General features: G+C 38.4%; 1 protein-coding gene across 3 annotated transcripts in view; it reads right to left on the reverse strand.

Annotated features, from left to right (window-relative positions):
* LOC140464959 (collagen alpha-6(VI) chain-like) overlaps nt 1-27,174 on the reverse strand; it is a 141,132-nt gene that overhangs the window by 14,612 nt on the left and 99,346 nt on the right. For all 3 annotated transcript variants that reach the window (XM_072560632.1, XM_072560631.1, XM_072560630.1), the window contains exons 26-36: nt 26,980-27,042; nt 25,187-25,237; nt 20,779-20,814; nt 20,602-20,664; nt 16,919-16,981; nt 12,295-12,330; nt 12,162-12,198; nt 10,003-10,017; nt 9,391-9,884; nt 7,633-7,714; nt 5,326-5,994 (exon numbers count right to left, since the gene is read on the reverse strand). In XM_072560632.1, coding sequence (XP_072416733.1) covers nt 5,326-5,994; nt 7,633-7,714; nt 9,391-9,884; nt 10,003-10,017; nt 12,162-12,198; nt 12,295-12,330; nt 16,919-16,981; nt 20,602-20,664; nt 20,779-20,814; nt 25,187-25,237; nt 26,980-27,042 — 1,609 coding nt within the window. The remainder of the gene's footprint in view (nt 1-5,325; nt 5,995-7,632; nt 7,715-9,390; nt 9,885-10,002; nt 10,018-12,161; nt 12,199-12,294; nt 12,331-16,918; nt 16,982-20,601; nt 20,665-20,778; nt 20,815-25,186; nt 25,238-26,979; nt 27,043-27,174) is intronic.

Genomic DNA, 27,174 nt, shown 5'->3' on the forward strand with positions numbered 1-27,174 from the left:
CTGCACATCTTTGGACTGTGGGAGGAAACCCACACAGACACAGGGAGAATGCGCAAACTCCACATAGACAGTAACCAGAGGGTGGAATCGAAACTGGGTCCCTGGCACTGTGAGGTAGCAGTGCTAACCACTGAGCCACCATGCCATCCTAAATGAAACAGCAATATACTTATATTTCTTTCAATTTAGTACTGTATCCTCTGCTCCTTGTGTTATTTTCTGACATTGAAAACAGTAAACAGAAGCAAGCTCATTGCATTACAGAATCTTTCTATTCAATCTGTAATGGTGTCTCTGAGTTTCTGTCACCTATCAATTTAATCACTGTCCGTACTGACCCTGAGTTTTTTTGTCCTCTGTTTTCCACGCTGTTCCAATGTAAACCAATGCAAGCCTGAGGAGTATGACCTCACCTTTCAATTAAACCTTTCCCAGCCTTGCAGACTCAACACTTTCAACAATTTACAGTTCCTCAAGATCCATCCTTTGTTTCTTCTCTTGTCCATATACCACCTTTTACCTTGCACCATTATCTAGATTGTTGTGTAATGTTACATGTCTTCCATCTTGCCTTAGATTATCTCCTCATTATCCCACTAATGCACTTATGTAAAGTCAGTTAAATCTTTTTCTTTCCTGTTTCTGATGGAAGGTCATTGACCCAACGTTTAATTATGTTTCTCTCTCCAGTGATGCTGCCTGGCCCACTACATATTTCCAGATGGTTATAACTTGATGTTAAAAGAAAACAAATATCCCTCTTTTCCTCTCTGGTTCTTTGCCAGCAATTTTAAGGCTGTGTAAATTGCTTAATGGCCTACTTGCCAATGAAAATATTTTACTCATCATTTCAAAAGCCCTTATACGTTTCAATATCTTGATTATTAATTCTCCCCAAAGCCTTCTCTGCTCCAAGAAAATAATGTCAGTTTTCCTACTTTCTTCCTTTTACTGATGTTGCTCATCCCTGGTACAATTCTGGTAAATCATTTCAGCATATTCTTCAAAGACTTGACATCCTCCATAAGGTGTGGTGCCCAGAATTACACAGTAATCTGAGATATAACAGGTTATTTACAATGGTTTAATGTACACTGTACGAAATTTTAAAAAACTATTTAAGTCAAGCATTCCATTTACTTTTTAACATGTTTCTGAACTTTTTGTTTCATTGGATTTTTTGTCACATTCCTTTACTACTCTTTTTAAAGTTGTATAATTTTGTTTGTGCTGTACATCCATGTTTTTCCTTCTATTTTGCATCCCTCTTGCACTCAACCCCAAGATTTCCTCTTCCTTCTTGTCTGCTTTCCTCAGAAAAGGTTTTAAAATTCCACATGTGTGACATTGGACAGCTCCCAGAAGTGAGTGCAAGAACACATTAGTTAATGAACCCACATTTGATGATTGAAATGCAGGCAGCACACAGAGTTTGTGTCGGCTCTTCGTCACAATCATTACAGCTGTCAGCCAGGCTAACAGCACTGCTCATTGGCTGCAGGCATTAGCCGCTGATCAAAAACATGACCGTCCGGCACCTGAAGCCTAACCCATACTGCTTAATGCTAGCCTGCATTGCTTAAAGGAGGGATGAATTGTGGATAGAGAAGTTGCTGGCAATGATGCATGAAGTCAACCTGATGTGGATAAAAGGTGAAGTCTTGATGAAGGAGACAGAAGGTAGAAGAGATGCTCTGTATTAGCCAATAAATCATTCAAACACACTAAAAGACAATGAGAATAGACAGCCATGGAGTTCAACACTGGGAGTCTAGCCCCAAATATTAAGATGCAATATAATAAGAGGTTCAACGACTTTGCATCAATGTTTGAGGTCTATAAATGCAGCTTCAAATTACATAAATGATCACCTAATACAGCCTTGGTCCAAATATCAACAAGAGCTCAAGACAGTGACTGCCTTTAGCATCAGGGCAGCATTTGACAGAATGTAGCATCCAGGCACCTTGGCAAAACTGAAGTCAGTATAAATTGGGAAGAGCTCTTTTCTGATGGAATCACACCAAGCACAAAGGAAGATGATTGAGATTTCTCCAGATCAATCATATCTGGCCCACATTGCTGCAGGAGTTCCTCACAGTGCTGTCACAGGCCCAACCATCTTCAACTATTTTGTCGACCTTCTCTCGATCATAAGGTCAGATGTGGGGATGTTTGCTGATGATTGCACAATGTTTCATTGTAGTCACAACTCTTCAGATAATGAAGCAATCTATGTTCACTTGCAGCTAACCCTAGGCAATATCCCGGATCGAGCTGATAAGAGGACATTGGACAACATTCATGCAACATAAATATCAAACAATGATCATCTCAAAGAAGAGGGTATTTAACCACCTCCACTGAATGGCATTACCATCACTGAATCCCCAACTATCATCATCAAGAGGAATGCCACTGACCAGAAGCTAAACTAAAACAGTATAAATACTTTAGCTTCAAAAGTGTGTCAGAGGTTATCTGGGGAAGTCGGGGGGGGGGGGGGGGGGGTGTTTAGGGTACACCCCTCTGTTGAACTCCAGGGAAGATGTGGAGAGATAGAGAGAGGGCAGATTGTGTCCAACATCTGCAAGGTACAAAGTTCAGAGTGTGACAGAAGACTTTCCTCCTACAGGAATCACGCAGCTCCAACAACACTCAAGAAACTCAACATCATCCAGGAGAAAGCAGTCTATGTGACTGACACACCATTCACCATCTCAAGCAGTTTCCTCCATCACAAATGTTCAGTAATGACAGTCTGTACCATCTTTGAGATACAGTGCTGCAAATTCTGAAGGTTCCTTTGAAGGCACCTTCCAAACCTGCAACCATTATGACTTCAAAAGACAAGGCAAGAAGATATATGGCAACACCAACACCTTCAAGTTCCTCCAGTGACATGGGAACTTGGTTGCTATTCCTTTCCTGTTGCTGAGTCAAAATCCTGGAACTCTCTTCCTAACAACACTCTGAGTTTCCCTATAGCACATGGACTGCAGCAATTCAAGAATGTGACTCCCCATGACCTTCTCAAGGACAGTTAGGAATAAGCAATAAAGCTGAACTGCTCAGTGACACCTCCATCCTGTGATCAAATAAAAACATCACAGCTGTGGGATAGTCCTAAGTGACCTTACCCCATCACTCACCTACTGACAATCTCGATCAATAGGACTTATATCCCAGTGTTCTACTATGCTTTCACACAATTGGCATTGCTAATACATAAGGAATGGGGAGGAGAGTCTGGACAGTTTTATCCAGCAAATAGTCACACTCCAGAGGAAAATACAAATTCTAGAAAGAGGTGATATGACTGATAGGGACCTCGGTAGCAGGGATACAATTGAGTTAGAGTTGGTGGAGTTCCTGCCACCTGCCACCTGTCCAACCAGTGCTTTATACTCACAACCTGTGAGGACAAGATGAAAGATAGCAGGGAGTAATGCCGCAAAGCCGCAAAGCAGACCAAAGCTGGAATCAGAAGTCTGCCCATGGGCATTCTTATTTCCAAAAGGAAGCCACAATATGCTGCTGAATCCAATTTCACATTTCACATTAAGCAAAACTCAAATTAGAATGAATTTATTTTAAAAAACTATTGCACACCTTTCTCTTTATGTCTGTCTCTCTCTTTGTCACTTAGATGATGGAAGTTAGGATTTCTGCACTCACTTTCAGCGAAATCATTACACTGATTGAGCAGATCAACCACTGATTATACACAGGCAGCTCAATATTTCTTTCTAGCGGTAGAAAGGATTGGGCTGCTAATCTGTTGCAACCTATTACAATGGCTGTGGATTTGCTGTAACCTGCTGTACAAAGAACAAACAGCAAAGACCAGTAGAGCACAGGAACAGGCCCTTTGGCCACCAAGCCTGTGCTGACACATGACACCTTTCTAAACTATAAACCCTTTGCCTCTCGCGGTCCGTATCTCTCTGTTCCCTGCCAGTTATGTATCTGTCAAGATGCATCCTAAATGTTTCTATTGTATCTGCTTCTACCACCTCTTCTGACAGCAGATTATAGGCACTTACCATCCTCTATGTAAAAAAACTTATTCTCATATCTCCTTTAAACTCACCACATTTTACCTTAAACCTATGTCCCCTAATAACTGACATTTCTACCCTGGGAAAAGAGACTCCAACATTATATCCATGATGACTGATGTTCTGTTGTAACTTGTTACAATTACTGCTGTTCAGTTTCTCACCAACAACAAAATGAAAATTTACATCACATGCTGGGATCTAACTAGTAGCTGCAAATCAATTGTTGACTTTAACATTTAACTGATGTTTTAAAAATGAATTAATTATATTGTCCGAGAGTGTTAGGTTAAGGGGTGAATGTAGGAGTATGGGTCTGGGTGGTATACGCTTCAGCGGGTCGGTGTGGACTTGTTGGGCTGAAGGGCCTGTTTCCACACTGTAAGTAATCTAATCTAATCTAATCTAAATTCAGAAAGTACTGGTGCCACTCTTTTATTTCCTCTCTTAGTCTAACCTAAATTCCCTACTTTATTGAAAAAAATAGTTTGATTTATGCAACTCAAAACCAGTACATTACCAGTTTAACTATCATTTTTTCTTGTTTTCTTAAACACACATGTCCTTTCTTATAATAAAATGTAACATAGGTTTTATCTCTGTCAAGCTTCTGAAAGCTTTCCAAAGCTACTGGAATGTTCTAGCAATTAGGGAAAAATATCCCCTCAATGCAGCTGATTGAAACTGATGCATCCCTCCAGATGTTCAGAAAATACAATCCAAATATAGCTTACAGAGCCTTGGGTGAAAGTATTAGGTTTTGGGAGAGATTTAAGCCTTCAAATAAAATCTAGAAAAGATACAGGAGTTAATGCTGTATATAAAATGAATTATGCTGTGGTGAAGTATTTTTCTTTTGTTTAAACTATCACAGTGGTTATGAGAAATATGCATTTGTGGTAAAATAAAAGGTACCTGAAAAGATATTTCATGTTTATTGGGACCTATTGGCCAGGCTGCATGATGTCGTGGTAAGATACTTGGGAAAACATTGTATACAATATTAGGGATTGTGTGTCACACAGTGTGATAATGGGAAGATTGAAAATGCTCATTGCCACGTCAATTGAAGGAGTAACAGGTCCAGTAAATAAACAGGTTTTCCAAGATGTATCAAGTTCAATAAATAACTGATATCCATTCAGATAAATAACAATTCACTTAAATTAAAATGAAAATAATACTGCCCTAGCAGTCATGTTTGTGCTTATCATACAATGCTACAACTTTATATATAAACTTCCTAAGTTGTTAATGCACTTACTTGCTAGATTTTTCAGAAAACTCACAGCAAACCTTTGTGCATATTCAATTTCAGCCTCCAGGGCTCTATCCAAATGAAGTAAATGTTGATTAAAAGGAAAACTGACAAACTCCTTCAGGAATGTGGCATTAGATATCTTCCCAAGGGCCAGTGCAAATATCGTGAAACCTTTACATTTTGCTTCTTGGGATATTTCCAATAATTTCTTCTCATCAATGCTTGTTTCCCCAGAAAATATTGTAAAGATAACTTTGTAAGTTCTCGGATTTGTGAGATTTGAGAAGAAATTTTTCAAGGTCCATTCAATGGTACTGTCAATGCCAGTGGCGCCCTCTAGCTGATTAAATGCGTCATGGATGTGTCTCTTCTTTAGTGTTTTCACAGTGTAATCCAAAACGCCAAACTCTAGGTTAAATGGATCGTTCCCATATCTTGGTGTGTAGTTTGGTGTGTGCTGTACCAGAGCCACCCGGGGATGAAGATCGGGGGCTGCAGTTTCTGTAGAGCTGACAAACTGATTAAGCATTGAGTTCAGAAAATGCTGCATTGTTTCAGATTGTGTAGGTTCCATCTGTTGTAAGTTATCATGAACAAAGGCTATGTCCAGGCTTACTGGAATAGGAACTGGGGTCAGTCTCCTTGGACACTGGTCAGCAGGACTACATTCATCTGTAAGAGAAAGATAAGAAAATGAGAAATGAGAAAATGAAAATAAGAAAATTTATTTAATAGGGCAGTTTTTTCACAACAATGCAAAGCATGGTGAACAAAGTCAAGAATTTGAAGTTCTCCGCCCAAACTCAGCATATACCATTTCATGTGAGAGTAAGAATGGGGATAAGTCACATTTTGAGAATTATGATGGGTGCAGTTTGGACTTGGCAGGAACAGTATGGAACTTTGCAGATTTGTTTGGATAGCCAAGTACTTTTTCAGAGAGATACAGTATTCCTTTGGACATAGTCCCAGGATACCTTTGGGGAAGGTCAGATGCCCTTTGGGAGATGTCAATTGCTTTTTGGGAGAGGCAAGATGGCCTTCAGGATTATCAAAAGTAGGCATAAATGTAAATAAAAAATAGAAAAGCTCATTGGAATAGTGATGCTTATTTCAACTGACAATTGCATCTGCCAAAATTGTGAAGATGAAGCTGTCAAAAAGAACTATCGAAAGCATCGAAAGAACTGTCAAGCTTTCAAAGAATTTTAAAATCTTCCCTTTAAAATACTTGAAAAACATTGCTTGCTAGTCCACTCTCTGTCTGTTGACATAAGCCTGAAGGTGACTATTACTGGATTAGTGCTGCCCGACTAATTTCACAAACTTCCAATTCACCGTGTGATGCTGGCAATTATCAACAGATGGTTACAGACTCTACTAAGTGAACCTATGATTTATAATACTTGTTTTTCTAGGATTATACAGTCAAATTAAGCATTTGTTCCAATATTTGATTACAAAGTTTAACTCAAGTTGTATAATTTGTATCTATGCATGAGAGTTAATTTTAAAAAAAAGCAAAATTCTGCAATAGGCACTTCAAATTTTACCCTATTTTCTTTTATTATAGGTCTGGAGGTTTGTCCATGGTGGATATAGAGTGAGTTCAAGGGCATGGGTCAACATGAAATGGAACTACATTGACATAGGTTCATTAGAAATGGATGGAAGATGCGGATAGCGGAAATAGGTTGGTGTGGAACATATGAGGATTCATTGTGGATGGACAAATGGTGATAGATTCGCATGCAAGGTATGACAGACGAAGGGATTTGATGGAGGGTGTAGTTTGGCGTACAGATTATGAGTAACCATTGGAGTGAGTGAAAGGTGTATGTTGCAAAGAATGGGGCATGGGAAACCAGCTCAACCCCATATCTAGCAATCTCCGCACATATTCTGGTGTCATCCAGCTGAACTCCCAAGAAATCTTCCACTTCTGAATAAAAATTCCAATTTCTGGGGTACATTTTCTAGCATTAGCCCTCCAGAGGCCGGAACTGTCCCAGCTCTGTGCTCCTGACCCAGGAGCAAAAACCAAGGCCAAAATGTTTGAGGGGTAGGATCTTTTTCTTTACAAGTATATGTCTTTTAGTTAGTAATTTAGAAATATTAAGCATTAAAAATCCTTTTTTTTTACATATTACAAGATATAATAACCACATTTTATTTTGTTAAACAAGATATTGACAGATTTTGGGAAAAGACTGCAGGAATTCACTCCATAAAGCAATATATTTGCCTAAGCCTCAACTGTATTATTAAAAGGCATGCATAATTAAGGGCTTCAAAAACTTAAAGTCATACCATAGCAAAGTGTACATAAAAAGACTTGCTTTAACAGTTCTTGGGATCGTTGTTGCTGTCTTGGTAATACAACTACCGCATCCTTGTGAAAAAAAATGTAAAGAAAATCAAAATTAAAAAATCTTAATGATTGTAAATGTAACCATATAAATTTTGCAATTGAAATATGATCTCCAATCACAATTGCCCCCACCTGGCAGAAGCTGTTTTCCAACATTATGAACCATACTGAACAAGAGTCATAGCTGACTCGAAACGTTAACTCTGTTTCTCTCTCCACAGAGGCTGCCAGACGGGCTGAGTTTCTCCAGCGTTTTCTTTGGACATAATGCCAATATTAACTTATTTTCACCCAAAGAGCAGAATGCCCATTGGAAAGAAGCAGGATCCTATTTTAAATGTGATGGATCTACATTTTTAACCTGTAGGCTGAACTGGTTCACTCTGGCAACTGGGAAGCCTGTCATGAACTAGATCCTGGGCCAGAAGAGTTTTAAAAAAAGTTAAATGCTTGGAAACATTATCTTATATTTCTCTTTTTAGTTTTCTTTATAAAAAAGGGTATAAATAGCTCTCTCCTAACCCTAAACATTATCCATTATTCCCACACGACTTTGATCCCATTGAGACCTTATAAATGTTTGCACGTTTATATGTTGATGTTTTTAACATTTACACAATACTTCCTTTGCCTACAGTGAATGAGCAGCTAGAACTAAAACAGTAGGAAATCTAAACTTGCATTTAGTTTGTATGTTTTGATGCTTCTTGAATGTGTAGTGTAGATTATTCAGTTGCTAAGCAGCAACACAAGTTCTACATTTTGCATGCTAGTGACTTGAAATGTACTTTTAAACTAATTTAAGATCTATTCTTCCAGACATATAATCTCCAAAATGATTTTTTTTAAGAAAAAGCAATATGCAGCACATCAGAGATATATGTAGAACTAAAACTTTCCCAATTTACACACAGTCTGAATGTGTCAGAGGTTTTATGAAATAAATCTTGAAAATTAAATATAGAATTGTATGGGTAGCTGCCGTGGGTTTGCAGGCAGGGGAACTGTGACATTCCCCTATCCAACCACCTCCAAACTGTCTGAAATTTTACAGAGAGCAGGCAAAGTCTAGGGCAGCCTCACTGCAATTAAGGCCCTTAAGTGGTCAATTAATGGCCAATGAGGGCCACTTCCTGTGCAGATGCAATTCTGAGGTCACTGGGAGGAAGTCAAGGATGGAGGGGAAGCCCTGCAGGTTAGCCTGCACACAGGCATTGTGTGGGAAAAGGGAGAGCCCCTTTGTCATTGGGCTCCTTTCCTGATTGTGGGCACACTCCTTCTCCACAGGTCTGGATTGTGTGCTCCTTACCATCCTGGCTTTTCCAATCTGACTGTGTCCCCACCAGTCACTGCTGCGATACCACCACATATACCTGGCACGAGGCTGCTGGCACTTAGAAGCATGGATTATGTATAGTCCCAGCTGTCCTATCACCTTGAGTGACAGTGCTGGGACTACTAGCCAATCTGACATCCACCAGAGTGAGGAGAATATGCCCCACCTCCAGCCAACTAATGCTCCATGGAGCTGCCAGACTTGTGGTGCCACCCTAGAAACACTGCCATAAAATTATGTCCCTATTCTCATTTATAATTCTGATTCTAACTCATCTTACATTCTGCCGAACAAATTTTTACATTTTCAAAGCAGCAAAGAGTGTGCTAAAAGCATATGTGTATATAATAATTTTACTCACTGGAAAAGCTTGTTCTACTTCTGGGATGTTCTTAAACGAAATGATAACTGGAGTGATGCCGAAAGCACTGAGCTGAGAGGCAGCTGCAGGTAAGACCTCAGCGTCCTGTGATCCTCCGTTCGTGATAAAGACAGCTATTTTCTTCACAAGGACGCCGTTTCGTACTCGTTTAAATGTATTGCTTGCAACAAATTCCATGGCGTTGCCAATATTCCGTCTGTCACTCGATCTTTCGTGTTCCAGTGCATCTAATTCTTTCAGCAGTGACTGTTTCTTCTTAAAGGCGGAAAATCGAATGAAAGGCTTTGCGACATTACTGTAGGTCAGCACTGCGACACGAGCCCCAGTGGGACAGTTGCTTTCAGCGATGTTAATATCCTCGACAAAATTATTTACAATGCTCTTCATTCGTTTAAATATTGCTGGTGTAACATCTGCGGACATGTCCAGAGCAAATGCCAACTCTGTGGGGTATGCCGGGCATTCTCCTCTTCCTGGAACAACGCAGAGAAGCAAAACCTTTATAAGTGTCATGTATTCAAACAAGCAAGGGTCAGAATTCAAAGAATTGGCAAATGTTTTAATTTGCAAAGCTCTATAGTGATTACTTACTTTGTGAACAACAAGCTAAAGAAGAAAAGAAAAGTGAAATTAATGACTGAATTTCCAATTTTTATTATTATCTGTTCATTTAAACCACTAAAATAATCAATCGGCTAACTATTGGTATCTAAAAAAACATTTTACTTATGCAAAAACAGAAGTTGCTGGAAAAGCTCAGCAAGTCTGGCAGCATTTCAGAAGAAACATCAGAGTTAATGTTTCAGGGTCTAGTGACCCATCCTCAGAAGAGCAACTTCAGTTTTTGTTTCGGATTTACAGCATCTGCAGTTCTTTTGGTTTTTACATTTTTCAAATGGTATGTAGCTTAATTTAACCTAAATATGTGAGAATGCAAAGTCTCAGGAAGGTTTTAGTTATGCTACCACGAAGGATATTTTTTGGTTTACAAAGCTGTGGTTGGATAGTCCATCATCTTAAGAACGGTATTTCAGTCTTTTTGAAAAGTGGTGGGATTGAACACTTCAATCAATTATTAGTATTGAGGTTGATGAGGAGGAAGGGCTGGTAGACACAATGGTACAAACTGGAAGGTTGCTTGAGTTTAGCTTTGAGGTTGCCATTCCTTTATGTTTGTTTCTGTTGTATTTCATCAGTTTATCGTCGAGTATTTTGAGAAAACGTGATGCAAAGGCAAGTTATCTACTTTCTGGATATAAAAACAAACCCCAAATTGCATTTCAAACTTGATTTGATCTATTGATCACTGACAACAGTCCACAAAATGTAGTATTTTCTCCTTACTAAAGAAGATGCTGTAGAAAGCATGCAATTTGAAGAGAAAGCTTCAGCTTTTTTCGTGTTTCAACATTTTGATGGCTTCTTCTCTTCTCTGATTCTTTGACTCCACAATAGCAAAGAGAGTCATGCCCAAAGGTCCTTCATTAGTTTTGCTGGTTAAAACATTCAGTATCTGAATCACAAAGTGTGGGAGATCACAGGAATCCATATCTGTGTTAAATTGATTTCTGCTGGATAGGTAGAGATGCAGCGATTAGCTTTGGTGCTTAATTTGGAATTAGATGGTGACTGAAGTGTTCACAGGAAACAAAATCTGTCTGCAAGCTAAATGTTTCTACTCACTTAATAATCTGTGCTGCTCATTTTTCAGCAAACCCCAGATGAGCCAGCTAGGACCAATTTCTACATTAGGATATTAATTACAAATTATAATACCTTGTGAAAGTATTACAACTGCTTCTGTTTCTGTCCAAACAATAAACTCGCTTTTATAAAATTCCTTGACACGATTTTGTGACATTATCCATTAAAACTGAGATAACACCCAGTGTAGTAACTGTTAAAGAGAATACAATTGCCATCATATGTAACGCCCTTATGAACTCTCTCCAACAGCATACACATACAGAAACAAAAAGACAAAAAGGTCATTGGAGATATCGTTGGAGTGAGAAAACTAGGGAAGCAGTTAAATGGTTCCAATCCACAGGGTTTGCATAAATAATCTCTTTGCTTTCCTCGATTTTCTGTTCTTTGCAATTCTTCACAGAAGAGAAGTCATTATTATGTTTAAGAAACTACAAAGTTTCTTAGATATTTGTTAACAGACATAGCTTAAAGTGACTGGTGAGCGAAAATAATTTTCTTCAGATTTTACATTTTTTTAACTGGAGGAAAACCACATTATATGTCTTTTACAGCAGTCCAAAAGCTTCTGCCAGTATTATACACCCTCACAAGCTGCTCAGCTCAACAAAAGTCAGTTGTCATTACACTAATGGCCTTCGTCATTCCTAATTAGTCACAACTCCATGTATTAACCAGCAATCTGTTGCTGGTGTGCTTTCAATTTGCACACACACCCTGGTGCTGGCCCAACTACAAACAGACTCCCCCACTGCTTGACCAAAGCAGTAGTGTGAACATAATTTACAATAAACTTCAATAATTTGCTTTTAAAAAGTGTAGTCAATCCTTCCTTTAATTTTCAAACAGTCCATTTACTATTTCAGTCCACACTCGCAAATAAAATAAAATTATACTGTCTTTACAATCTAAAGAAATATAATTTGATTTCACATTCCCTTGAAAACCTTCAAATACAATATCTTCCTCAAATTTTCCAAATTTATTGTGAGACTGGAGCTTAAAACACTGAGAAGAAGTAAATATAAACAGTTGTTACTTACGACAGCTCTCTCGTATATACGCAATAAGGCCACAAGACTGCAAGGAAAATGAGATGGCTAAAATTTAAAAACAAACTTTAGAGAAAAAAACCTTCAATTTGATACACAGTTATCTTTTACATATACAGCTTACCGTTTCCAGTGCACGACCTTGTGGTCCTTGCTGGCCCTGAAATACAGAAAAAATAAATCTTGTTCAAAAATACAACTTTTTCAGTGTTATTAATGCTGTCTCCCTTTTTCTCTTGGAACTATTGTCATTTTTTTCATAATATTGTGTCATGACCACCTTCCACCTGTGGTGAACTCTATTTTTTTAAACAAGTTCAATGAGCAGAAGGAGAAAGTGAGGACTGCAGATGCTGAAGATTAAAGTCGAGAGCGTAGTGCTGGAAAAGCACAGCAGGTCAGGCAGCATCGGAGGAGCAGAAGAATCGACGTTTCGGGCATAACTCCTTCATCAGGAATAATAAGAAATGTTGACTCTCCTGCTCCTTGAATGCTGACTGACCTGTTGTGCTTTTCCAGCAACACAATCTCGACTCATTGAGCACAATGAACATAACAGCTGAATCTGGTCTTAACTTCACCTAGTATCTATGGTTTCATGGGAATCACTAGAATGTAAGCAGGAGCAGATATTTGGGTATCGATAAAATGTACAGCTGGAAAAAGGTCAACAGGTCAAGCAGCATCAGAGGAGCAGGAGAGTCAATCTTTCAGACAGGACCCTCGATTAGGATTTTTTTTTGCTTCTTAACACAGTGAGATAGAAGTATTCCTATTGGTGCCTCAGCTGAGAACATCTAAGTCGCAAAACCCAATTATTATTAAATCTTGAACATTTATTGGATGTATGACTCAATTATTCACTTATAAACTTACTGAGCCATAGGAAATGCAATTAAAATTGACTTAAATATAAATGTTCATTTTTTAAAAATAAGTGCACAGAGGCCGACATCCCATCACTCAGTTGCCCCTCATTTACATGCCCTCCCCTTCCTGGACCTCTCCATCTCCATTAATGACGACCGATTTGACACTGACATTTTTTACAAACCCACCGACTCCCACAGCTACCTGCATTACACCTCTTCCCACCCTACCTCTTGCAAAAATGCCATCCCAATTCCTCCGCCTCCACCGGATCTGTTCCCAGGAGGACCAGTTTCACCACAGAACACACCAGATGGCCTCCTTCTTTAGAGACCGCAAATTCCCTTCCCACGTGGTTAAAGTTGCCCTCCAATGCATCTCGTCCACATCCCGCACCTCCACCCTCAGACCCCACCCCTCCAACCGTAACAAGGACAGAACGCCCCTGGTGCTCACCTTCCACCCTACAAACCTTCGCATAAACCAAATCATCCGCCGACATTTCCGCCTCCTCCAAACAGACCCCACTACCAGGGATATATTTCCCTCCCCACCCCTTTCCGCCTTCCGCAAAGACCGTTCTCTCCGTGACTACCTGGTCAGGTCCATGCCCCCAAACAACCCACCCTCCAATCCTGGCACTTTCCCCTGCCACCACAGGAACTGTAAAATCTACGTCCACACCTCCTCCCTCAACTCTATCCAAGGCCATAAAGTAGCCTTCCACATCCATCAAAGTTTTACTTGCACATCCACTAATATCATTTATTGTATCCGTTGCTCCCGATGTGGTCTCCTCTACATTGGGGAGACTGGGCGCCTCCTAGCAGAGCGCTTTAGGGAACATCTCCGGGACATCCGCACCAATCAACCAAACCACCCCGTGGCCCAACATTTCAACTCCCCCTCCCACTCTGCCGAGGACATGGAGGTCCTGGGCCTCCTTCACCGCCGCTCCCTCACCACCAGACGCCTGGAGGAAGAACGCCTCATCTTCCACCTTGGAACACTTCAACCGCAGGGCATCAATGTAGACTTCAACAGTTTCCTCATTTCCCCTTCCCCCACCTCACCCTAGTTCTAAACTTCCAGCTCAGTAACTGTCCCCTTGACTTGCCCGGACTTGTCCTACCTGCCTATCTTCTTTTCCACCTATCCACTCCACCCTCTCCTCCTTGACCTATTACCTTCATCCCCTCCCCCACTCACCCATTGTACTCTATGCTGCTTTCTCCCCACCCCCACCCTCCTCTAGCTTATCTCTCCACGCTTCAGGCTCACTGCCTTTATTCCTGATGAAGGGCTTTTGCCCGAAACGTCGATTTCGAAGCTATTTGGATGCTGCCTGAACTGCTGTGCTCTTCCAGCACCACTAATCCAGAATCTGGTTTCCAGCATCTGCAGTCATTGTTTTTACCTCATTTACATGCGCATAGTACACTGGTTGTGGTCAGCTGGCTTGGAGTCAGTCCCTGAAAGACAGGAGACATTGAATCCTCTGTTTATTTTTTTTTAATTTTTTTTTATTTTTTTTCTTTCTTTTAGTGAAGAGAAGGGCAGACCCCTGTTTTATTTTTTTTAATTTTTTTTATTTTAATCCTCTGTTTATATCTATCAGCTAGAACTCCCTGATTTGTCCAGGTTAGCAACACCAATCAAGGATCTCATAATCAACAAGATCCACCTGGATCCAATCACTACACCCTTACATGCTATTTTCTTTCAAAGCAAATGTTAAATAAAGTGTTAAGATTGAGGAATATTGGAACTGGAATAGGCCATGTAGATCCTCAAGCCTGTTCTGTCATTTAATGTTACCATGGATGATGTATATCCCAATTCAATGTATCTGCATTGGCTTCACTGCTCTTGATCCTCTTGGCATTTCATTAACATTAGGTTCAAAATTATTAATTGAATTAGCATCGACTACTTTATGTTAGAGGGAATTCCACAATTCAACTACGGTTTGGCTTATCTCTGATAGTAAGGCCACATCCTCTTGTTTGCACATCAGTTTCTATCTATTCACACAATTAATTCTTTCAAAATTCCAAGTTTAAAGGATCAAATGATCCCTTAATCATCTATGAACCCAGTCTATCTAATTTAATGCTTGAAAAGTATAGATAACTGTAACATAGATGATTCCAGGTTTTTGATCTCCATGATATAAGCTTCACAGCGTTTACTAAACTTCCAAATATAAGTTATAAATACATATCTGAAATAACTGAGATGCTTCTCTCACTCAGGTACTCCAATCAAGTTACTTACAAAGTGTATTTCCTTCTCTGGCTATTCCTTTATCTACGTGGGCTAACTGTTGGCTCATGGTATTACTTGGGTTGGAACGTTTTGCTTGGCAACCAATGTCGATGAGTTAAGTCTCAGTGAGCAACCTCAGAAATACAATCTCGGGGAAGAGATCGAACAACCAGGATGTGAGCAGTTATTGAGGTGGTTGCTGATAGATTGACTTTCGAAGCACTTTCAAAGCTAGATCTTCAAGAGTGAAGAATTGGCATCCCTTTTGAAGCAGGCAACATTTTAATGAGATTTGGTGGTCCACAATGTCATTTTTAATTATCAGATGGCTGAGGAATCTGTGCGATCCGCATTGAAGTATCTGTGGCTTTTTGTATACCGTGGGGTGTTCGTTCACAGTTTATCTATCAACTCATATTTAGCTCATATTAATTCTGGATGTGAGAGTTTAAATTGTAACATAACTTGTTTTAATCTACTAGTGTGTATAGTGAAATTTGTTGAAAATGATAAATCATCTGTATTTATTCTTTTAGTATGTATCTGGGATCTCAAAATTTCTCTATGTAAAACAAAAAGTTATTGGTCTCTAACCAGATCAAAACATAATTTTGGTGCCTTGTCCAGGGCCATGCGCTACAGACTAAGCTGGAAGCACCTTATAAGACAGTGCCAGCCTCTCAGAAAGCAGCAGCAACCAGACTAGTGTCACTGTCACTCAGTTTAGGAATCATTTTTGCTTCATAAATGCCCTTCAGTATTCAGCAAGGCCTTTTCTAATACCAAGATCTGGAGGTGTAAAATGTTGATGAACCGAAAATCTAGGCACAACAAATAAAGCGAAACAGTAGACAGAAAGTAACATTTGTCAATGCAACCAATATTGCATCTAACAGACCAAAGAGGAGGGCTACTATCAAACTTTCAAAATGTAGATTATTTAGTTTTGCAGTTAGATTTAACTTGCGATGAGTATGGGAAATGGGGGCCAGTTGCCTCAGTTGCCTGGACAGATTGCATGTGATTCAGAATAAAAACTCATACTATTGGTATAAGTCCTATTTCTGCTAAGGTACACTCAGGACTTGCCTCCTCACCCTGGACTGAGACTGGAAGGTAATGCCAACTACTGATGACAAAAAAGTTGCTAAGAAAACAGTTCATGCTGAAACATCAAAAGACAATGAGCTGAATCAAGGACCTGTACTTGGGCAGAACATGAGTGAAATACTAGAAGTAATTTTGGCATTATTACTGACATTGGTCTTTATAAGTGTTTTGATTTATGTGCTTAGGTTGCTGAAAAAACAAAACCACAGAGAAAGAATAACAATCAAAAATCAATGTTGTGACTGAATTGAATTGAATTGAATTGAATTCATTGTCACACATACTGAGGCACAGTGAAAAGCTTCGTCTTGCGAACAATACAGGCAGATCACAGAGTCAAGTAGCACAGATAAGTAAATAATAGTACTTAGAATGGTACTAAGGACTCTTATTACAGGTGAAGCACATCTTATTTGATGTGTTGTGGCACTAACCAGAACTCAGTTTGCACGTTGATGATTATTGTGATTGGTCTGCTCATTTTGTAGAACGTATCTTACCATTTCTCCAGGATGTCCAATTGAGCCTGACTCACCAGGATCACCAAGAGGGCCAGCGTTACCCTGATATTACAAAAACATCACATTATTTCACTTGAAACTTCATCAACAATAAATATCAGTGATAATTATTTTAAAAATCTACAATGAAACATCAGTTATGACTATAACTTACTAATGCACTTCATTTTAAAATTGTCAAATATTCCTTAAATATTTCATAAATCTGTGACATGGAATATGAATGAGGTTTCAGGAATAGCCAGTGAATTAATTTCTTTCTACTAAAGTTGCAGTCCAAAATATTTATAAAAACATTGGAAGTTCAATTTAAAAAATCACATTTGGAAGTGGTCATCTGAGACCCATGATGCCTAGTTAAAACCTCCTTCCTTTACATTGAGCTGTTCAGCAAAGAACTGCAGTGATGTGTAACTTTTTCTCTTTAACACTAACAGCAATTTAATAAAAAACATTGATAACAATTGCCAAAGTCCAAGATTTAGAATAAATACAGAGCAGGGAGTTTATTTTAGCTTATTCATCCAGGCCAAACAATTCAGTCTTGCCAACATCACATCTGTCACATAAGTAAATGCATGTGAATTTTTTATTTCCATTGCTGTTTCCAGAAGACTAATTTAAATATCAATTACATTTCTCATGAAAGAATCTTTCTGAAATCAGTTATAAATTGATCTTTCAGTACTGTAGTATTACAATCTCTTTGTCAAATTCGCTTAAATTGTTTTGAACTTACTTATACCTTTCAAACCCTAACCTATCACCATCACCTCCAATTTATGTTCTGCTGATTTAGCAACAGAATTCAGCATTCAGTTAGCTTTGCATGTCCTGCTTGATAATGATTACATTTATTGGAACCAATGTGAACTGGGATGGTCTGGTAGAGGCTGGTTGCATGTTATTGTTTTTTGGAGGGGGTAGTTGTGGTTGGGTATTAGGCGGAGTGTACAGACATGAAACCTGGGAGAATGAGTTGCCTCTAGGCCCTGCTGAATTTAACAGTACAACCTGATTGCTATTTTCTGGGTGACAGCCTGCCAGATTAAGAGGCTACTATCTGACAGGCTATGTTACATTTGATGTGTGTTTAACAGCTGCTACTGACTGCACACAAAGGAACTTTGAGCAGAGGTAGAGGTTACACAACTAAGGCAAGCCAACTAATACACTTGCAGGTCTTCAAACAGCTCACTTCTCCTGCACTGTCATTTTCAGTTACAGATTATCCAAGTTATCAATTACATACATGGTCAATAATACACATGTGTATCCATGAATTCAACTGTGGGTTAATTCTGGATAGTTCCACTTCAGGCAGTCTCTGCATGTGCATTTCAGACATTAGTTCTAAATTGTGCAATTCCAGTAATGGTCCATGTGTACTTTGTATTTGGATGTTCATCTGGAATCTCCTTATTCACAGGATGATGATCCAACTCAGAGGAATGCCATGCCAAGTTGAATGCTGTTGCCATGGGAACTGTTGCTGCTGATCTATTTCTGTTGCTACAGAATGATTGATGTGGAATTGGTGGGCATTTTGTCCTCTGTTTAGGTGATGGGATCAGATCTCTCTGGTCAGCTGTATGCAGTGAAGGCACAGCTTATCTAGTCATGTCTAGGTGTTTGCAGTTGTGATCATGTATCTGGTCATTCGTGTTCACCATGCACAAGTAAAGTAGCAACTGCTCCATACAAGTGTCAGGCCGTCACACAGGCTTTTGATGAGAGTGTTGAGCATTTGCACTCTGGTTCTCCAATCATCAGCTTTGGCAATGACTTGGCAGCTTTATCAAAGTGAAATTCAGCTTTCTGTAATCTTATGTTGATTTTATCACACAGACCTATTTCAATTACAGTAATTTTTCTCACTTTTGGAAGGGCAGTGACATGACATTAGTGACATGACATTAGTCTTTGGACTGTACTATTTTCCATGTTTTCAGCAGGTAAAATTCTTGACTTAGTCTGAGGTGGATTTGTCCAATTTCTTTATGATACATTTAGTGATTTTCACTGCCATCTCAGCATTTCCGTTCAACTGGCTATAGTGTTGAAATGATATATGTTGTTGAATTTCCCAATGTTTTATGAATCAACAAAATTTCTCACTCTCACTGATGGACATTGATGTCAGCTGGTCTAACTCCCAAATAGTAGTTGACAGTAACAAGAGTGAATATGTCTACGTCAAGCATCATCTGTGTTTTGTCTAGACTATCATGTGCCGTAAAATGTTCCTTAGCTTGCTTAGTTCATAACAAGCACTGAACTGGCTGATGTACGGCTAGTAGAGAAATCCCCTGTCATCCACAGACTGCAATACCTTGATGGCTTGCATGGATGCACTTCAGCATCTCTTTTCTCATGTCCTTAAGGGTAATGATATATTTTTTCCTTTGTACAGGATGCCACTTTAGGCTATTATTTCATGTCTGCGTGCCCAATATTCTATTAGAACACAAATATGTCCCTGAGGCTCTCAGGTCATTCTTTTGACTTGTTTCTGGCAGCACGTGGGACAGTTGCAACTTGTTGTTTCGTTTGATTTGAGAAAATGGCTGTCTTTCAGATTTAATATCTCTGCTGGGTCAATAATTTTCACAGTATGTCAAGCTTTGCTTCCCATTGAATCTGGAATTTTCCACATTTTGTCTTAGCATTTGTAAATGTGTTCAGAGGGAGTCACACACTCAACAATGTTCATCTGTTTCTCTTTTTTGTATACTATGTCCGATACGTCTACAGAAGAAGTAACATTGTTTGCAGACTTGGAGCAGACAGAAGTGGTTTGATGAAGATACTTTGAAGTTTGAATGCTGTGGTCACACTGCATGGTCATTTTATCTTTTCAAGTAAATATTAATTAAAGTGCTCTCAAGAAAAGGTCACAGCCAGAGTTCTTTCTCTGTCAGTTCGACTTCTATTAATGCCCTGGATCCAAATGCAACTGGCTGTCCTTGCTGCACAGAGTTTCTCCAAACCATGTCTCACTGGCATAACACTGAAAGGTGACTGTCATTGACACCTCAGCACTGCTGAAGTCATCACTGGTTGCTTGATTTGTTTAAAAGTCACTTCTTGTTCTGGGCATCAATGCATATCCTTAGCAGTGAGCTTATCTAGATGTTCACACACTGATACTGAATTAGGCAAGAACTTGCCTAAATGGTTCACAAATCCAACAAAACCACAGCTCCATCTTCCCCAGTGCTGCTGCGGAGTACTGAAGAGGGTGAGTCTTCTGCACCTTAGGGCTTTCGATCCTGTGGAAGGCCCACAACCGCCGTATACAGCACCTCATTGGCTCTTTCTGTAAAGAAGCAAAGCCAGGATCTTGCCAGCTCTCCAGCCGGTGGGTGAGACACCCTCTTCCTCCATTAGACACCATTCTGATGTATAAGCTTTGCTTAAGGTGTGAGTAAACTGTGACGCAAAGAAGATTAATGGACAATGCTGATGTAAGGGGGAATCCATTAAAGTTTGTTAAGCTAGCAAGTGAATAAAAGACTTTAAGTTTTCTTTCCTTAGCTTTTAATCAAGTTTAGTAAAATAGTATGTATAAAGCAGAACATAAAATGCCACACATAAAACTACTTTGTAATCTTTGAGACTTGAATTAAATAAATGGAGAATAATTTAAAGGAAATTCTTACCCTGCGACCTCTTACTCCTTTTGGTCCTTCATTACCAGGGACTCCAGATTCTCCATCTTCTCCCTGAAAACCATGATAGGCAAATACAGGTAAACCATGATAATGTATGAAGATGATAATAAAGTTCATAAAATTACGTTATATTAGTATTCTAACTTAATTAATTGTAATGATTACCTGTGGACCAGCATTGCCAGGATTTCCACGTGGTCCCTGAAAAATGTGATTTAAGAGCAATCAATTTTAATCCAAAGATATACATCACCATCGCTAATTCTACTAACATTGTCCTCTGGAATATTTACTGATATCTGTGTTATTCGCACCTTTATATGGAAGCAATATTTAGATATGAACTATTTAATAACACAATGAGTTGTTAATGTTGATTTTCCTGAGCTTCACAGGAAAAAAACACCTACTCCTCAGTGCTCAGGAAAAAAGGACAAGTGATCAAGTGTGTGGAGTTTCCTCCACATTGACAGATCCCTGGTTCTTCATGATATCTCTGTCGGGGATGTATAAAGCTAGACTGATAAGTGCTAACGAAGTAGGCCAGTAATGTTAAAGTTGGGGTCTGGTGACTCTCTTGGTCTTCTTACATTCACGTCCCTTGTCTTGTCAGTTAGGTAGCCATTTTGAATGGTGCATGTAGAAGTCAGTTGTATCTCAGAGGGCCAGGTAACAAAGCCAATGTTAGCACAGCTCTTAGCTATCCTACATTAGATGACAGAAACCAGAAACACTGGCTCTGTGATCTTTAATCACTAAGTCTCATTTAAAGCAGCTAGACCGAAGTTTGTTTCTATCTTTATAATTAATCATCTAAGGAATATTACATAAGTATCATGTTCATTGTTAAATAGTACTAGTTAATCCACTTATTTTCACAATCCTTTATTCTCAATTCAGCATTAGCAGCATAGTTTTTCTAGTTTTGAATATACAACATACTCAGTTAAGGAGAGTAAGGTGCTTCTAGCAATACCCTGTCAAGGTATCCATGAATCCAGAACAGATATCTGCTCATTCACCCCACTTATTGATTATGAGTGGTAGTACTTCATTGGGTACCACATTTGCCTATGTAACAAGAGTAACCATAATTCAAAACTAATTAATTAACTGAACAAAGCTTTGACATACCCTAAAGTTGTTATATAATTGCAATTCTTAATATTTTCTTTGTTATGTGATGATGCATAGTCAAGGCTGATTTGGCCCTTATGTAGACTCGGTCAATCAGCACTTAATTCTAGCAAACACAGTATCTTCCAAGGCACAATTATTGATTGTTCACGCAGTTAGTTTAATTCTTTATACCTTAAGGAGCAGATCTAGCATGCAAATTCTTAACATTCAATTTGAAACACCATTTCAGATTGGATAGTGCTGGTTGAATAAGCACTGTAAGTTTGTCTGTTCTGATAGCTTTCGTTTTCCTTATAAATGAACTAATAACTTTGTACACTCCCTGATCCATAAACCTCAATTCTTACCAAGCTGTCCCTAAGCTCTATGGATGTAAAGTATTTAGAGTGAATATTCAACCAAAAGGAGCTTTACCTCTGTGGTTTTTCCACTACTTTGATTTGGAGGTTAAATATTGTTAATGTAGCACCGGGTTTACACTACAGTATGAAGAATTGCCACATGGGTTCTAACAGGCTGACGTTCAGTGGACACACTATTTACAGGATACCCAGAATTTGCACTGAAGTTACAGTGGCAACCTGGGAAAACCTTGGATCAACACATATTTAACACAAACGTGCTTAAAATTATAAGGGAAGTTAGGACCTGAAAAAAAAGTTCAGTTAATCAAATAGATTGTTCAATTTACATCAACTACATATTGAAATAAACATTAACCACATTTTTTTTTCTCTCTTCTATTAACTGTGGAATTTATCAAACTCTTTGGTCCTCCTGTAACACCATTATTGCTATGATAATGTTAACATGCCATTACAAGTGTACTCTATATATATATCAGCTTCTTACTCAACTATCTGTTGTATCCTACTTCATGATATTAATTCTAACGATGCAGACACCTCAAAGATAACCAGTGTCTGAGTAAAGTTATTTTAAATTGCAACCTTTCATAAGAAGTGATCTGGTGTTTCTTGTACTTGGGGCCGGGAAGGCATAATCAAGGGCATCACTGCTCAGAAATAGCTCTCTATCCCTGAAACATGGATTTCCCAAACTAAACTCTCATTGAATGGAAGCAGAAAGTTATAGAATCAACCGCATAGCAAAATCTATATGTACCAGGTGGATTAGCTATGGTTTATTCTAAAGTGTAGAAGGGAATATGAAATTTGCTTTGAAAATCATCCAAGTTTACTTAACTATTTTGTTGTCAAGTGGTTCTGAGCTCCATTAAATTAGAATTTGCAACATAACATAAGCACATTCTCCTTGAGCCTAAGTGGTTCTCACCTCTGCGAAATTAGAATTTGCAAATTTAGGTAAGCATTTTCTTTATGTCATGAACCAAAGAATCTTAATATTGAAATCCTCCATTTTAAGCAGTCACTTATCATGCTTGCAACAAATTCTTGGGCATGACTTGAACCAAGTTCTAAATCTTGTCACCTAAAGTGAGCTTATGATTTTGCTCAAATAGTCCACAAATAAATTTCAGCCCCTAATTGTTAATACATTGTTGTAGATGGGCAACTCAACATTTTTGGAAGGTTACATTAGTCAGAAAGTGTGAATAGTTTTAATGCTTTATCAATTCTATGATTTAGGGCATTTATGCAAGGGTTTATTACGTGGCCGTGTATTAACCTTCTGTACAATGTTAGAATATAAAAAGCAAACTGTGTGACATGGACCAGAGAATTAGGAATTGAAGTTAGAGCACCCAATTGATGGCATTCTTAATTTTCCAGTGATTAATTTTCATGCACCACAAATTTGGATGCATCGCAAACAATGGTCCTGGGTCTCTGTCCCATATTCTCCAATCCAAGTGATAATTACACAGAGGTCTGTATCAGAAACAGAGCTGAACAAAATTTAAGTTTTGTTTGAATCCTTTCCTTCAGAGCAATGTAACTCTGCCCTCTGTAGGACCTGCTAACAAATAACATCACATCAACTCCACCAAAAATTTGAACACTTGAAGCTCTGAGGAAGGTTTAACCTGATTGCCCAAAACCTGGAAATGAGATTATGATCCAATACACTTAGCACTCCAGCTGGCATTTTAAACAATGGCAGCAGCTAGCTCATAGCATCAACACTGTTGTTGGCTGGATACATCTGCAAGGTGCCAAAATCAAGGTGGGCTAACACCAGTGAAAAACACCAGAAAATGTTTGGAAGCTGTCCTGGAAGCATTGATGGAGGAAGTATAAAAGTGGAGTAATGTTCTGTATCTGCAAATGATCAAAAGGCACTCGGTGCAACCAGCCAGTGGAGATTAATATCAAACGTTGAGCTTCCAGGAACTGGATGCAGTGCTGCAAGAGTAACAATAACTTCACCCAAATGGTTAAGATCAGGACAAGCATTGCCAGTTGCCACATTGTACCAACTACACCATGCACCTCAGCCCTATCTCTCATCTAACAACAATTAGCACTGTTCCGAGACTCGCACATACTTTCAAAGCTTGGTCATACTAATAATTACTTAACTATAACAGCCATATCATCCAATCAGATTTCACAACACTCACCGACACAATTCCCTCTCCCTTGTTGGAAAAGGTGGCACACAATGGAGCCAGCTGGAGGGTGTGACAATACACTTTTACCCCACTGAGGCAATGGTGCTGAACGTTACTGGGGTGCCCAAGACTGAGGCCATGATTAGCTGAAAGCACTAATGATTATGGTAGTCTCATGCCCATGCACTTTCTCACAAATTCAGTTTTCTCATTGACTGACATTCTCTTCCAGTTTACAAGCCGCAGATGGTAAAATAATCTTTTTTATTAACTTGGCTGAATTTCTGCACAACAACCTTACCCTTAAGTCTTTCTCCTTTGTCAGTTTACCACCTGCTGAATTTGGATCATCCATCAGTAAGGTTTCAGACAAAGTGCTTAGTGTGTTCTTGCTACACTGTTTGTTTCTCTATGTATACTGCAAGCCATCTAATTTAAAAGATACCTAAAACTAGCATCAGAGAAATGTACAAGCAAGCTAAGCATTACATCTGATGAGAAAATTCATTCTCCGTTTTGATTAATCCTCATTTCTAACAGTTAGCAAAATGTTGTTATTTGATAAGTCAAATGATACGTTAATTGCAATTTATCAAAGATCTGCCTTTGTGCTGTTTCTAGGAATGTTGATACTATAATGGGTTAAATATTAATCAACATTTTAATATTGGAAAACAAAGCAAAAGAATAGTGTTTCATCTCTCACTGATACTTCACTGCTCAGATCAAGTAGCAGGATAGAGAGTAAATGTAATGTTTGGAAGGATCAGGAGAGAGACATGTGGCACAACACATCAGTTCTGATCCCCTCACCTATGCTTTCACTGGGAGTCTTAATTAACACTACATGCAACAATAATATTGTTTACCTGTTACTTAATAGTTTTTCTGTTTTACCTTTCTGCCTTTTACTCCATTGGGTCCAAATACATTCTTGCCATCTGCTCCCTGGATGATAAACAACATGGTTTACAACACAGTCACACAATTTGTATACACTTTTTAAAAATCTATTTATGTATGTCAAAATGCAAATTCTATCAAAACAAAAGGTAGATGCAATGTGACCTTAAATTTATGCTTTATATAAATAGACAATAAATAACAACCAAGCCTGAAAGGAAACTGTCATTTATGGGATTTTGAGCTTTAGCTCCTTCATCCTACTCTAAATCCCACTTCAATAAATATTATTTATTCTATGTGAATTAGATTTCATTGTGTTAATCATTGTGAATTACAGTGTCAAGCTTGAGTTTCAATACGGTAGATGCTACTCGTGTGTCTATTACTAATGCTTAAATGTGTTTATTCCAGTTGACTATTATTTTAAGTACATTGTTAAAATAGTTCAAATAAGAATTTGGTGTGTATGTACTCAGCTTACATATGAAAACTATGCAAAGTGTATTTTTTCTATGATAGTAATCTCATTAAAGTCCTGTCTGATCTTGAATGGTTGACACACATCTATGGCTGTACAACATTCGATTAAAATGCAATTTTTAGTTATTGTCACAAGTTCATAATTGCTCTGTCATAGATAGAGATATGAAAGTCAATATGGTATTCCATTATTTACTGGGATTATTTGCAGTTTATTTCTTCCAAGCGACTGCTTGAGACAAAAGAATTAGAGATTAAATCCATGGCTTCTGCAACTCCATTAGGTTCCATTCTCAAAAGGTTATTGATAAATCAACAGCATTATTTGTCCTGTCCTCTCTTTCCCCACACTGATCAGTATATTTACTCAAATACATAAATGTTCCAGGCTTAGCTGCTGATTTCTGAATTCTGAAATGTCACAGAGCTTTGGAAGCATGTTGGTTTATATTGTTAGAATACAACATCATATTGAATCCTATTAATCAAGTTATTAGTTTCATCCTGAGCAATGGTTTCATTCTAAAACAGTAGGGAAAATGAAACGATGTTTCAGGCTAGTCAGTCAAATTGAAGTCTTTTAAAACTTATTCACCTTATCATCTTTGTAATGGCAAAATATTCCAAGTGACTAAAATTTGACCAGTTATTTTAGCTTGCATGAAGCTAGCCTAATGTGTGATATTAAAGTTCCTAAATTGACAAGTGAATATTGTAGGCAGAAGGTTAAATGAATTGTGTAATACTAATAAATGGGCTAATTGTTGGCATTGGTTTGCTTACAATGCATTATTTGATTACAAAGGGATGCTTCATTCATGTACAGTCTGACACAGCTACTGGAATGAGAAAAAGGGGCAGAATCATAACGACTCTTTCTTAGGGTGGAAAGACATGCAGGTGTTTCAATCAAGATACTAAAATCCAGCCAGTGTAAATATTATAATCTCAAATTAACCTGAAACAATCCTATTTATTTCACAGAAGCAACTTCTCATTATTGTATCCTTTCTGCTATTCGTAAAATTGTAATCCCCTGTAGAATTCTAAATAGCAAATCAGCTTTGAACTTTTCAAATGCAAATAACATACTGTTACTTCAACCTATTAATTTTTGGAAAATAATGTTGGAAGTTGAGTAGAACATAAGGAAGAAGAGAATCAAGGAGAAACTTCAACATGATCAGGAAATGGACCTTCCACTTTTATTTCTAATGCTCTTTCAGATCATTTGTCATTCATTGCCTATTTGCACAGAAAACGTGTTTGAAAGAAGAATAATTTGAAAGAAAACAGATGTTCACCGTGATCCCACGAGGTCCCTCTACTCCTCTTATGCCTTTCTCCCCAGGATTTCCAGGTTGACCCTGTTAAATAGGCCAAAATCTGGTTAGTAGTTGATTGATAATACAATTCTATTCCAGGTGTTATACGGGGTAGGCACATGTTACAACTTGACACTTTCAAAACAACGCATGTACACAAAATATATAATTAAT

Source organism: Chiloscyllium punctatum, chromosome 41 (assembly GCF_047496795.1).
Source record: "Chiloscyllium punctatum isolate Juve2018m chromosome 41, sChiPun1.3, whole genome shotgun sequence".
Classification (NCBI taxonomy): Eukaryota; Metazoa; Chordata; class Chondrichthyes; order Orectolobiformes; family Hemiscylliidae; genus Chiloscyllium; species Chiloscyllium punctatum.